This window comes from Pristiophorus japonicus, chromosome 21 (assembly GCF_044704955.1).
Source record: "Pristiophorus japonicus isolate sPriJap1 chromosome 21, sPriJap1.hap1, whole genome shotgun sequence".
Classification (NCBI taxonomy): Eukaryota; Metazoa; Chordata; class Chondrichthyes; family Pristiophoridae; genus Pristiophorus; species Pristiophorus japonicus.
The window spans coordinates 83,826,543-83,841,503 of NC_091997.1; the positions used below are offsets into that span (position 1 = coordinate 83,826,543).

The 14,961-nt window shown below is 41.4% G+C and overlaps 1 protein-coding gene across 1 annotated transcript in view; it reads right to left on the minus strand.

Moving 5' to 3' along the window:
• Positions 1-14,961, minus strand: part of LOC139233562 (uncharacterized protein in mobD 3'region-like) — a 37,564-nt gene that overhangs the window by 6,819 nt on the left and 15,784 nt on the right. The window contains exons 3-4 of the mRNA XM_070863964.1: positions 5,432-5,627; positions 1,553-1,668 (exon numbers count right to left, since the gene is read on the minus strand). Coding sequence (XP_070720065.1) covers positions 1,553-1,668; positions 5,432-5,627 — 312 coding nt within the window. The remainder of the gene's footprint in view (positions 1-1,552; positions 1,669-5,431; positions 5,628-14,961) is intronic.

Below are 14,961 nucleotides of genomic sequence, written 5' to 3' on the forward strand. Positions count from 1 at the left end.
AATTCACCCTCAGTCAATTCACCCTCAGTCAATTCACCATCAGTCAATTCACTCTCAGTTAATTCACTCTCAGCCAATTCACTCTCAGTCAATTCATCCTCAGTCAATTCACTCTCAGTCAATTCACTCTCAGTCAATTCACTCTCAGTCAATTCACTCTCAGCCAATTCACTCTCAGTCAATTCAATCTCAGTCAATTCACGCTCAGTCAATTCACTCTCAGTCAATTCTCCCACAGTCAATTCACTATCAGTCAATTCACCCTCAGTCAATTCACCCTCAATCAAATCACTCGCAGTCAATTCACACTCAGTCAATCCACCCTCAGTCAATTCACCCTCAGTCAATTCACCCTCAGTCAATTCACCCTCAGTCAATTCACTCTCAGTCAATTCACCCTCAGTCAATTCACTCGCAGACAATTGATCCTCAGTCAATTCACCCTCAGTCAATTCACCCTCAGTCAATTCACCCTCAATCAAATCACTCGCAGTCAATTCACTCTCAGTCAATTCAATCTCAGTCAATTCACTCTCAGTCAATTCACTCTCAGCCAATTCACTCTCAGTCAATTCAATCTCAGTCAATTCACTCTCAGTCAATTCACTCTAAGTCAATTCACCCTCAGTCAATTCACTCTCAGCCAATTCACCCTCAGTCAATTCATTCTCAGACAACTCACTCTCAGTCAATTCACACTCTGTCAATTCAGCCTCAATCAATTCACTCTTAGACAATTCTCTCCCAGTCAATTCACCCTCAGTCAATTCACCCTCAGTCAATTCACCCTCAGACAAGACACTCTCAGTCAATTCACCCTCAGTCAATTCACCCTCAGACAAGGCACTCTCAGTCAATTCACCCTCAGTCAATTCACCCTCAGTCAATTCACCATCAGTCAATTCACTCTCAGTTAATTCACTCTCAGCCAATTCACTCTCAGTCAATTCATCCTCAGTCAATTCACTCTCAGTCAATTCACTCTCAGTCAATTCACTCTCAGTCAATTCACTCTCAGCCAATTCACTCTCAGTCAATTCAATCTCAGTCAATTCATCCTCAGTCAATTCACTCAGTCAATTCACCCTCAGTCAATTCACGCTCAGTCAATTCAATCTCAGTTAATTCACTCTCAGCCAATTCACTCTCAGTCAATTCATCCTCAGTCAATTCACTCTCAGTTAATTCACTCTCAGCCAATTCACTCTCAGTCAATTCATCCTCAGTCAATTCACTCTCAGTCAATTCACTCTCAGTCAATTCACTCTCAGTCAATTCACTCTCAGCCAATTCACTCTCAGTCAATTCAATCTCAGTCAATTCATCCTCAGTCAATTCACTCAGTCAATTCACCCTCAGTCAATTCACCCTCAGTCAATTCAATCTCAGTTAATTCACTCTCAGCCAATTCACTCTCAGTCAATTCATCCTCAGTCAATTCACTCTCAGTCAATTCACTCTCAGTCAATTCACCCTCAGTCAATTCACCCTCAGACAAGGCACTCTCAGTCAATTCACCCTCAGTCAATTCACTCTCAGTCAATTCACCCACAGACAATTCAGCATGAGCCAATTCACCCTTTGTCAATTCACCCCCATTTAATTGACACTCAGTCAATTCACCCTCAGTGAAATCACCCTCAGTCAATTCACTGTCAGTCAATTCACCTCAGTCAATTCACCCTCAGTCAATTCATCCTCAGTCAATTCACCCTCAGTCAATTCAGCATCAGTCAATTCACCCTCAGACAACTCACTCTCAGTCAATTTACACTCTGTCAATTCAGCCTCAGTCAATTCACCATCAGTCAATTCACTCTCAGTAAATTTACCCGAGTCAATTCACTCCCAGTCAATTCACCCTCAGTCAATACAATCTCAGTCAATTCACTCTCAGCCAATTCACTCTCAGTCAATTCAATCTCAGTCAATTCACTCTCAGTCAATTCACTCTCAGTCAATTCACTCTCAGCCAATTCACTCTCAGCCAATTCACTCTCAGTCAATTCAATCTCATTAAATTCATCCTCAGTCAATTCACTATCAGCTAATTCACTCTCAGCCAATTCACTCTCAGCCAATTCACTCTCAATCAATTCACTCTCAGTCAATTCAATCTCAGTCAATTCACTCTCAGTCAATTCATCCTCAGTCAATTCACTCTCAGCCAATTCACTCTCAGTCAATTCACCCTCAGTCAATTCACTCTCAGTCAATTCTCCCTCAGCCAATTCACTCTCAGTCAATTCACTCTCAGTCAATTCTCCCTCAGCCAATTCACCCTCTGTCAATTCTCCCTCAGCCAATTCACTCTCAGTCAATTCACTCTCAGTCAATTCACTCTCAGTCAATTCAATCTCAGTCAATTCAATTTCAGTCAATTCACTGTCAGTCAATTCATCCTCAGTCAATTATCCCTCAGACAGGACACTCTAAGTCAGTGCACTCTCAGTCAATTCACCCTCAGAAAATTCACTCTCAGTCAATTCACCCTCAGTTAATTCACCATCAGTCAATTCAATCTCAGCCATTTCAATCTCAGCCAATTCACCCTCAGTCAATTCACTCTCAATCAATTCACTCTCAGTCAATTCAATCTCAGTCAATTCCTCAGTTAATTCACTCTCAGCCAATTCACTCTCAGTCAATTCACCGTCAGTTAATTGAATCTCAGTCAATTCATCCTCAGTCATTTCAAACTCAGCCAATTCACCCTCAGTCAATTCAATCTCAGTCAATTCACCCTAAGACAATTGACCCTCAGTCAATTCACAGTCAGTCAATTCAATCTCAGTTAGTTCTCTCTCAGTCAATTCACTCTCAGTCAATTCACCCTCAGCCAATTCACTCTCAGTCAATTCTCCCTCAGCCAATTCACCCTCAGTCAATTCTCCCTCAGCCAATTCACTCTCAGTCAATTCACTCTCAGTCAATTCACTCTCAGTCAATTCAATCTCAGTCAATTCAATTTCAGTCAATTCACTCTCAGCCAATTCACTCTCAGTCAATTCACTCTCAGTCAATTCAATCTCAGTCAATTCACTCTCAGTCAATTCACTCTCAGCCAATTCACTCTCAGTCAATTCACCCTCAGTCAATTCAATCTCAGTCAATTCATCCTCAGTCAATTCACTCTCAGTCAATTCAATCTCAGTCAATTCACTCTCAGTCAATTCAATCTCATTAAATTCATCCTCAGTCAATTCACTCTCAGTCAATTCACCCTCAGTCAATTCAATCTCAGTCAATTCTCTCTGTCAATTCAATCTCAGCCAATTCAATCTCAGTCAATTCACTCTCAGTCAATTCAATCTCATTAAATTCATCCTCAGTCAATTCACTCTCAGCTAATTCACTCTCAGCCAATTCACTCTCAGCCAATTCACTCTCAGTCAATTCAATCTCAGTCAATTCTCCCACAGTCAATTCAATCTCAGTCAATTCACCCTCAGTCAAATCACTCGCATTCAATTCACTGTCAGTCAATTCACTGTCAGTCAATTCATCCTCAGTCAATTCTCCCTCAGACAGGACACTCTCAGTCAGTGCACACTCAGTCAATTCACCCTCAGACAATTCACTCTCAGTCAATTCACCCTCAGTTAATTCACCATCAGTCAATTCAATCTCAGCCATTTCAATCTCAGCCAATTCACCCTCAGTCAATTCACTCTCAATCAATTCACTCTCAGTCAATTCAATCTCAGTCAATTCCTCAGTTAATTCACTCTCAGCCAATTCACTCTCAGTCAATTCACCGTCAGTTAATTGAATCTCAGTCAATTCATCCTCAGTCATTTCAAACTCAGCCAATTCACCCTCAGTCAATTCAATCTCAGTCAATTCACCCTAAGACAATTGACCCTCAGTCAATTCACAGTCAGTCAATTCATTCTCAGTTAGTTCTCTCTCAGTCAATTCACTCTCAGTCAATTCACCCTCAGCCAATTCACTCTCAGTCAATTCTCCCTCAGCCAATTCACCCTCAGTCAATTCTCCCTCAGCCAATTCACTCTCAGTCAATTCACTCTCAGTCAATTCACTCTCAGTCAATTCAATCTCAGTCAATTCAATTTCAGTCAATTCACTCTCAGCCAATTCACTCTCAGTCAATTCACTCTCAGTCAATTCAATCTCAGTCAATTCACTCTCAGTCAATTCACTCTCAGCCAATTGACTCTCCGTCAATTCACCCTCAGTCAATTCAATCTCAGTCAATTCATCCTCAGTCAATTCACTCTCAGCCAATTCACTCTCAGTCAATTCACCCTCAGTCAATTCAATCTCAGTCAATTCATCCTCAGTCAATTCACTCTCAGTCAATTCAATCTCAGTTAATTCACTCTCAGCCTATTCACTCTCAGTCAATTCACCCTCAGTCAATTCACCCTCAGTCAATTCAATCTCAGTCAATTCATCCTCAGTCAATTCACTCTCAGTCAATTCACCCTCAGTCAATTCAATCTCAGTCAATTCTCTCTGTCAATTCAATCTCAGCCAATTCAATCTCAGCCAATTCACCCTCAGTCAATTCAATCTCAGTCAATTCACTCTCAGTCAATTCAATCTCATTAAATTCATCCTCAGTCAATTCACTCTCAGCTAATTCACTCTCAGCCAATTCACTCTCAGCCAATTCACTCTCAATCAATTCACTCTCAGTCAATTCAATCTCAGTCAATTCTCTGTCAGTCAATTCTCCCACAGTCAATTCAATCTCAGTCAATTCACCCTCAGTCAAATCACTCGCATTCAATTCACTGTCAGTCAATTCACTGTCAGTCAATTCATCCTCAGTCAATTCTCCCTCAGACAGGACACTCTCAGTCAGTGCACACTCAGTCAATTCACCCTCAGAAAATTCACTCTCAGTCAATTCACCCTCAGTTAATTCACCATCAGTCAATTCAATCTCTGCCATTTCAATCTCAGCCAATTCACCCTCAGTCAATTCACTCTCAGTCAATTCACTCTCAGTCAATTCATCCTCAGTCAATTCAAACTCAGCCAATTCACCCTCAGTCAATTCAATCTCAGTCAATTCACCCTCAGACAATTGACCCTCAGTCAATTCACCATCAGTCAATTCAATCTCAGTCAATTCTCTCTGTCAATTCACTCTCAGTCAATTCACCCTCAGACAATTGACACTCAGTCAATTCAACCTCTGTCAATTCACCCTCAGTCAATTCATCAGTCAATTCTCCCACAGTCAATTCAAACTCAATCAATTCACCCTCAGTCAATTCACCCTCAGTCAAATCACTCGCAGTCAATTCACCCTCTGTCAATTCACCCTCAACCAAGACACTCTCAGTCAATTCACCCTGAGTCAATTCATCCTCCGTCAATTCACCCTCAGACAATTGACTCTCATTCAATTCATCCTGAGTCAATTCACCCTCAGTCAATTCACTCTTAGTCAATTCACCCTGAGTCAATTCATCCTCAGTCAATTCACCCTCAGACAATTGACTCTCATTTAATTCATCCTGAGTCAATTCATCCTCGGTCAATTCACTCTCAGTCAATTCACCCTCAGTCCATTCACTCTCAGTCAATTCACCCTCAGTCAATTCACTCTCGGTCAATTCACTCTCGGTCAATTCACCCTCAGTCAATTCCCACTTCAGTAAATTCACGCTCAGATAATTCACCCTCAATCATTTCATCCTCAGACAATTCACCCTCAATCAATTCACTCTCAGTCTATTCACCTTCAGTCAATTCACTCTCAGACAATTCACTCTCAGTCTATTCACCTTCAGTCAATTCACTCTCAGTCAAGTCACCCTCAGACAATTCACCCTCAGTCAATTCACCCTCAGTTAATTCACTCTCATTCAATTCACCCACAGACAATTCAGCATGAGCCAATTCACCCTCAGTCAATTCACCCCCATTTAATTGACACTCAGTCAATTCACCCTCAGTGAAATCACCCTCAGTCAATTCACTGTCAGTCAATTCAGCCTCAGTCAATTCACCATCAGTCAATTCACTCTCAGTAAATTTACCCGGGTCAATTCACTCCCAGTCAATTCACCCTCAGTCAATACAATCTCAGTCAATTCACTCTCAGCCAATTCACTCTCAGTCAATTCACTCTCAGTCAATTCAATCTCAGTCAATTCACTCTCAGTCAATTCACTCTCAGTCAATTCACTCTCAGCCAATTCACTCTCAGTTAATTCAATCTCAGTCAATTCATCCTCAGTCAATTCATTCAGTCAATTCACCCTCAGTCAATTCACCCTCAGTCAATTCAATCTCAGTTAATTCACTCTCAGCCAATTCACTCTCAGTCAATTCATCCTCAGTCAATTCACTCTCAGTCAATTCACTCTCAGTCAATTCATCCTCAGTCAATTCACCCTCAGACAAGACACTCTCAGTCAATTCACCCTCAGTTAATTCACCCTCAGTCAATTCACCCTCAGACAAGACACTCTCAGTCAATTCAACCACAGTCAATTCAATCTCAGTTAATTCACTCTCAGCCAATTCACTCTCAGTCAATTCACCCTCAGTCAATTCAATCTCAGTCAATTCTCTCTCAGTCAATTCAATCTCAGCCAATTCCTCAGTTAATTCACTCTCAGCCAATTCACTCTCAGTCAATTCACCGTCAGTTAATTGAATCTCAGTCAATTCAACCTCAGTCATTTCAAACTCAGCCAATTCACCCTCAGTCAATTCAATCTCAGTCAATTCACCCTAAGACAATTGACCCTCAGTCAATTCACACTCAGTCAATTCACCCTCAGTCAATTCACTCTCAGTCAATTCTCCCTCAGCCAATTCACCCTCAGTCAATTCTCCCTCAGCCAATTCACTCTCCGTCAATTCACTCTCAGTCAATTCACTCTCAGTCAATTCAATCTCAGTCAATTCAATTTCAGTCAATTCACTCTCAGCCAATTCACTCTCAGTCAATTCACTCTCAGTCAATTCAATCTCAGTCAATTCACTCTCAGCCAATTCACTCTCAGCCAATTCACTCTCTGTCAATTCACCCTCAGTCAATTCAATCTCAGTCAATTCATCCTCAGTCAATTCACTCTCAGCCAATTCACTCTCAGTCAATTCACCCTCAGTCAATTCAATCTCAGTCAATTCATCCTCAGTCAATTCACTCTCAGTCAATTCACTCTCAGTCAATTCAATCTCAGTTAATTCACTCTCAGCCAATTCACTCTCAGTCAATTCACCTTCAGTCAATTCACCCTCAGTCAATTCAATCTCAGTCAATTCACCCTCAGTCAAATCACTCGCAGTCAATTCAATCTCAGCCAATTCAATCTCAGTCAATTCACCCTCAGACAATTGACCCTCAGTCAATTCACCCTCAGTCAATTCAATCTCAGTCAATTCTCTCTCAGTCAATTCTCCCACAGTCAATTCAATCTCAGTCAATTCACTCTCAGTCAAATCACTCGCAGTCAATTCACCCTCAGTCAATTCACCCTCAGTCAATTCAATCTCAGTCAATTCATCCTCAGTCAATTCACTCTCAGTCAATTCACTCTCAGTCAATTCAATCTCAGTTAATTCACTCTCAGCCAATTCACTCTCAGTCAATTCATCCTCAGTCAATTCAATCTCAGTCAATTCTCTCTCAGTCAATTCAATCTCAGCCAATTCAATCTCAGTCAATTCACCCTCAGACAATTGACCCTCAGTCAATTCACCCTCAGTCAATTCAAGCTCAGTCAATTCTCTCTCAGTCAATTCTCCCACAGTCAATTCAATCTCAGTCAATTCACCCTCAGTCAAATCACTCGCAGTCAATTCAATCTCAGCCAATTCAATCTCAGTCAATTCACCCTCAGACAATTGACCCTCAGTCAATTCACCCTCAGTCTATTCAATCTCAGTCAATTCTCTCTCAGTCAATTCTCCCACAGTCAATTCAATCTCAGTCAATTCACCCTCAGTCAAATCACTCGCAGTCAATTCACTGTCAGTCAAATTCACTGTCAGTCAATTCATCCTCAGTCAATTCTCCCTCAGACAGGACACTCTCAGTCAGTGCACACTCAGTCAATTCACCCTCAGACAATTCACTCTCAGTCAATTCACCCTCAGTTAATTCACCATCAGTCAATTCAATCTCTGCCATTTCAATCTCAGCCAATTCACCCTCAGTCAATTCACTCTCAGTCAATTCACTCTCAGTCAATTCATCCTCAGTCAATTCAAACTCAGCCAATTCACCCTCAGTCAATTCAATCTCAGTCAATTCACCCTCAGACAATTGACCCTCAGTCAATTCACCATCAGTCAATTCAATCTCAGTCAATTCTCTCTGTCAATTCACTCTCAGTCAATTCACCCTCAGACAATTGACACTCAGTCAATTCAACCTCAGTCAATTCACCCTCAGTCAATTCACTCAGTCAATTCTCCCACAGTCAATTCAAACTCAATCAATTCACCCTCAGTCAAGTCACCCTCAGTCAAATCACTCGCAGTCGATTCACCCTCAGTCAATTCACCCTCAACCAAGACACTCTCAGTCAATTCACCCTGAGTCAATTCATCCTCAGTCAATTCACCCTCAGACAATTGACTCTCATTCAATTCACCCTGAGTCAATTCATCCTCAGTCAATTCACCCTCAGACAATTGACTCTCATTTAAATCATCCTGAGTCAATTCATCCTCAGTCAATTCACTCTCAGTCAATTCACCCTCAGTCCATTCACTCTCAGTCAATTCACTCTCGGTCAATTCACTCTCGGTCAATTCACCCTCAGTCAATTCCCACTTCAGTAAATTCACGCTCAGATAATTCACCCTCAATCAATTCATCCTCAGACAATTCACCCTCAATCAATTCACTCTCAGTCTATTCACCTTCAGTCAATTCACTCTCAGTCAAGTCACCCTCAGACAATTCACCCTCAGTCAATTCACCCTCAGTTAATTCACTCTCATTCAATTCACCCACAGACAATTCAGCATGAGCCAATTCACCCTCAGTCAATTCACCCCCATTTAATTGACACTCAGTCAATTCACCCTCAGTGAAATCACCCTCAGTCAATTCACCATCAGTCAATTCACTCTCAGTAAATTTACCCGGGTCAATTCACTCCCAGTCAATTCACCCTCAGTCAATACAATCTCACTCAATTCACTCTCAGCCAATTCACTCTCAGTCAATTCACTCTCAGTCAATTCAATCTCAGTCAATTCACTCTCAGTCAATTCACTCTCAGTCAATTCACTCTCAGCCAATTCACTCTCAGTTAATTCAATCTCAGTCAATTCATCCTCAGTCAATTCATTCAGTCAATTCACCTCAGTCAATTCACCCTCAGTCAATTCACCCTCAGACAACTCACTCTCAGTCAATTTACACTCTGTCAATTCAGCCTCAGTCAATTCACCATCAGTCAATTCACTCTCAGTAAATTTACCCGGGTCAATTCACTCCCAGTCAATTCACCCTCAGTCAATACAATCTCACTCAATTCACTCTCAGCCAATTCACTCTCAGTCAATTCACTCTCAGTCAATTCAATCTCAGTCAATTCACTCTCAGTCAATTCACTCTCAGTCAATTCACTCTCAGCCAATTCACTCTCAGTTAATTCAATCTCAGTCAATTCATCCTCAGTCAATTCATTCAGTCAATTCACCCTCAGTCAATTCACCCTCAGTCAATTCAATCTCAGTTAATTCACTCTCAGCCAATTCACTCTCAGTCAATTCATCCTCAGTCAATTCACTCTCAGTCAATTCACTCTCAGTCAATTCATCCTCAGTCAATTCACCCTCAGACAAGACATTCTCAGTCAATTCACCCTCAGTCAATTCACCCTCAGTCAATTCACCCTCAGACAAGACACTCTCAGTCAATTCACCCTCAGTCAATTCAATCTCAGTTAATTCACTCTCAGCCAATTCACTCTCAGTCAATTCACCCTCAGTCAATTCAATCTCAGTCAATTCTCTCTCAGTCAATTCACCGTCAGTTAATTGAATCTCAGTCAATTCATCCTCAGTCATTTCAAACTCAGCCAATTCACCCTCAGTCAATTCAATCTCAGTCAATTCACCCTAAGACAATTGACCTTCAGTCAATTCACACTCAGTCAATTCACCCTCAGTCAATTCACTCTCAGTCAATTCTTCCTCAGCCAATTCAATCTCAGTTAATTCACTCTCAGCCAATTCACTCTCAGTCAATTCACCCTCAGTCAATTCAATCTCAGTCAATTCTCTCTCAGTCAATTCAATCTCAGCCAATTCAATCTCAGTCAATTCACCCTCAGACAATTGACCCTCAGTCAATTCACCCTCAGTCAATTCAATCTCAGTCAATTCTCTCTCAGTCAATTCTCCCACAGTCAATTCAATCTCAGTCAATTCACCCTCAGTCAAATCACTCGCAGTCAATTCACACTCAGTCAATTCACCCTCAGTCAATTCACTCTCAGTCAATTCACCATCAGTCAATTCACCCTCAGTCAATTCACTCTCAGTCAATTCACCCTCAGTCAATTCACCCTCAGTCAAGTCACTCTCAGAAAATTGATCCTCAGTCAATTCACCCTCAGTCAATTCACCGTCAGTCAATTCACCCTCAAACAAGACACTCTCAGTCAATTCACTATCAGTCAATTCACCCTCAGTCAATTCAGCCTCAATCAATTCACTCTTAGACAATTCACTCTCAGTCAATTCGCCCTCAGTTAATTCACCCTCAGTCATTCCACCCTCAGTCAATTCAGCCTCAGTCAATTCATCCTCAGTCAATTCTCCCTCAGACAGGACACTCTCAGTCAGTGCACCCTCAGTCAATTCACCCTCAGAAAATTCACTCTCAGTCAATTCACCCTCAGTTAATTCACCATCAGTCAATTCAATCTCAGCCATTTCAATCTCAGCCAATTCACCCTCAGTCAATTCACTCTCAATCAATTCACTCTCAGTCAATTCAATCTCAGTCAATTCCTCAGTTAATTCACTCTCAGCCAATTCACTCTCAGTCAATTCACCGTCAGTTAATTGAATCTCAGTCAATTCATCGTCAGTCATTTCAAACTCAGCCAATTCACCCTCAGTCAATTCAATCTCAGTCAATTCACCCTAAGACAATTGACCCTCAGTCAATTCACACTCAGTCAATTCAATCTCAGTTAGTTCTCTCTCAGTCAATTCACTCTCAGTCAATTCACCCTCAGTCAATTCACTCTCAGTCAATTCTCCCTCAGCCAATTCACCCTCAGTCAATTCTCCCTCAGTAAATTCACTCTCAGTCAATTCACTCTCAGTCAATTCACTCTCAGTCAATTCAATCTCAGTCAATTCAATTTCAGTCAATTCACTCTCAGCCAATTCACTCTCAGTCAATTCACTCTCAGTCAATTCAATCTCAGTCAACTCACTCTCAGCCAATTCACTCTCAGCCAATTCACTCTCCGTCAATTCACCCTCAGTCAATTCAATCTCAGTCAATTCATCCTCAGTCAATTCACTCTCAGTCAATTCACTCTCAGTCAATTCAATCTCAGTCAACTCACTCTCAGCCAATTCACTCTCAGCCAATTCACTCTCCGTCAATTCACCATCAGTCAATTCAATCTCAGTCAATTCATCCTCAGTCAATTCACTCTCAGCCAATTCACTCTCAGTCAATTCACCCTCAGTCAATTCACTCTCAGTCAATTCAATCTCAGTTAATTCACTCTCAGCCAATTCACTCTCAGTCAATTCACCCTCAGTCAATTCAATCTCCGTCAATTCTCTCTCAGTCAATTCAATCTCAGCCAATTCAATCTCAGTCAATTCACCCTCAGACAATTGACCCTCAGTCAATTCACACTCAGTCAATTCAATCTCAGTCTATTCTCCCTCAGTCAATTCTCCCACAGTCAATTCAATCTCAGTCAATTCACCCTCAGTCAAATCACTCGCAGTCAATTCACACTCAGTCAATTCACCCTCAGTCAATTCACTGTCAGTCAATTCACCCTCAGTCAATTCACCCTCAGTCAATTCACTCTCAGTCAATTCACCCTCAGTCAATTCACTCTCAGAAAATTGATCCTCAGTCAATTCACCCTCAGTCAATTCACCGTCAGTCAATTCACCCTCACTCAAGAAACTCTCAGTCAATTACTTTCAGTCAATTCACACTCAGTCAATTCAGCCTCAATCAATTCACTCTTAGACAATTCACTCTCAGTCAATTCGCCCTCAGTTAATTCACCCTCAGTCATTCCACCCTCAGTCAATTCACTCTCATTCAATTCACCCTCAGTCAATTCACCCTCAGTCAATTCACCCTCAGTCAATTCACTCTCATTCAATTCATCCTCAGTCAATTCACCCTCAGTCAATTCACCCTCAGTCAATTCAGCCTCAGTCAATTCACCATCAGTCAATTCACTCTCAGTAAATTTACCCTAGTCAATTCACTCCCAGTCAATTCACCCTCAGTCAATTCCCCTGAGTCAATTCATCATCAGTCAATTCACTCTCAGTAAATTTACCCTCAGTCAATTCACTCTCAGTCAATTCACCCTGAGTCAATTCATCCTCAGTCAATTCACCCTCAGACAATTGACTCTCATTCAATTCACCCTGAGTCAATTCACCCTCAGTCAATTCACCCTCAGTCAATTCACTCTTAGTCAATTCACCCTGAGATAATTCACACTCAGTAATTTAATTCTCATTCAATGCACCCTCAGTCAATTCACTCTCAGTCAATTCACTCTCAGTCAATTCAATCTCAGTCAACTCACTCTCAGCCAATTCACTCTCAGCCAATTCACTCTCCGTCAATTCACCATCAGTCAATTCAATCTCAGTCAATTCATCCTCAGTCAATTCACTCTCAGCCAATTCACTCTCAGTCAATTCACCCTCAGTCAATTCAATCTCAGTCAATTCATCCTCAGTCAATTCACTCTCAGTCAATTCACTCTCAGTCAATTCAATCTCAGTTAATTCACTCTCAGCCAATTCACTCTCAGTCAATTCACCCTCAGTCAATTCACCATCAGTCAATTCAATCTCAGTCAATTCATCCTCAGTCAATTCACTCTCAGTCAATTCACTCTCAGTCAATTCAATCTCAGTTAATTCACTCTCAGCCAATTCACTCTCAGTCAATTCACCCTCAGTCAATTCATCCTCAGTCAATTCACTCTCAGTCAATTCACTCTCAGTCAATTCACCCTCAGTCAATTCACTCTCAGTCAATTCAATCTCAGTTAATTCACTCTCAGCCAATTCAATCTCAGTCAATTCACCCTCAGACAATTGACCCTCAGTCAATTCACCCTCAGTCAATTCAATCTCAGTCAATTCTCTCTCAGTCAATTCTCCCACAGTCAATTCAATCTCAGTCAATTCACCCTCAGTCAAATCACTCGCAGTCAATTCACACTCAGTCAATTCACCCTCAGTCAATTCACTCTCAGTCAATTCACCCTCAGTCAATTGACCCTCAGTCAATTCACCCTCAGTCAATTCAATCTCAGTCAATTCTCTCTCAGTTAATTCACTCTCAGCCAATTCAATCTCAGTCAATTCACTCTCAGTCAATTCACTCTCAGTCAATTCAATCTCAGTTAATTCACTCTCAGCCAATTCACTCTCAGTCAATTCACCCTCAGTCAATTCAATCTCAGTCAATTCTCTCTCAGTTAATTCACTCTCAGTCAATTCAATCTCAGTCAATTCACCCTCAGTCAATTCACTCTCAGTCAATTCACGGTCAAACAAGACACTCTCAGTCAATTACTATCAGTCAATTCACCCTCAATCAATTCAGCCTCAATCAATTCACTCTTAGACAATTCACTCTCAGTCAATTCGCCCTCAGTTAATTCACCCTCAGTCATTCCACCCTCAGTCAATTCACTCTCATTCAATTCACCCTCAGTCAATTCACCCTCAGTCAATTCACCCTCAGTCAATTCACTCTCAGTCAATTCAGCCTCAGTCAATTCACCATCAGTCAATTCACTCTCAGTAAATTTACCCTAGTCAATTCACTCTCATTCAATTCACCCTCAGTCAATTCACTCTCATTCAATTCATCCTCAGTCAATTCATCTTCAGTCAATTCATCCTCAGTCAATTCACCCTCAGTCAATTCACTCCCAGTCAATTCACCCTCAGTCAATTCCCCTGAGTCAATTCATCATCAGTCAATTCACTCTCAGTAAATTTACCCTCAGTCAATTCACTCTCAGTCAATTCACCCTGAGTCAATTCATCCTCAGTCAATTCACCCTCAGACAATTGACTCTCATTCAATTCACCCTGAGTCAATTCACCCTCAGTCAATTCACCCTCAGTCAATTCACTCTTAGTCAATTCACCCTGAGATAATTCACACTCAGTAATTTAATTCTCAGTCAATGCACCCTCAGTCAATTAACTCTCAGTCAATTCACCCTCAGTCAATTCACTCTCAGTCAATTCACTCTCGGTCAATTCACTCTCAGTCAATTCACTCTCGGTCAATTCACCCTCAGTCAATTCACTCTCAGTCAATTAACTCTCAGTCAATTCACCCTCAGTCAATTCACGCTCAGTCAATTCACTCTCGGTCAATTCACCCTCAGTCAATTCACCCTCAATCAATTCACCCTCAGTCAATTCACTCTCAGTCAATTCACTCTCGGTCAATTCACCCTCAGTCAATTCCCACTTCAGTAAATTCACGCTCAGGTAATTCACCCTCAATCAATTCATCCTCAGACAATTCACTCTCACTCAATTCACCCTCAGTCAATTCACTCTCGGTTAATTCACTCTCGGTCAATTCACCCTCAGTGAATTCCCACTTCAGTAAATTCACCCTCAGTTAATTCACTCTCAGTAAATTCACCCACAGACAATTCAGCATGTGCCAATTCAGCCTCAGTCAATTCAGCACCATTCAATTGACACTCAGTCAATTCACCCTCAGTGAAATCACCCTCAGTCAAT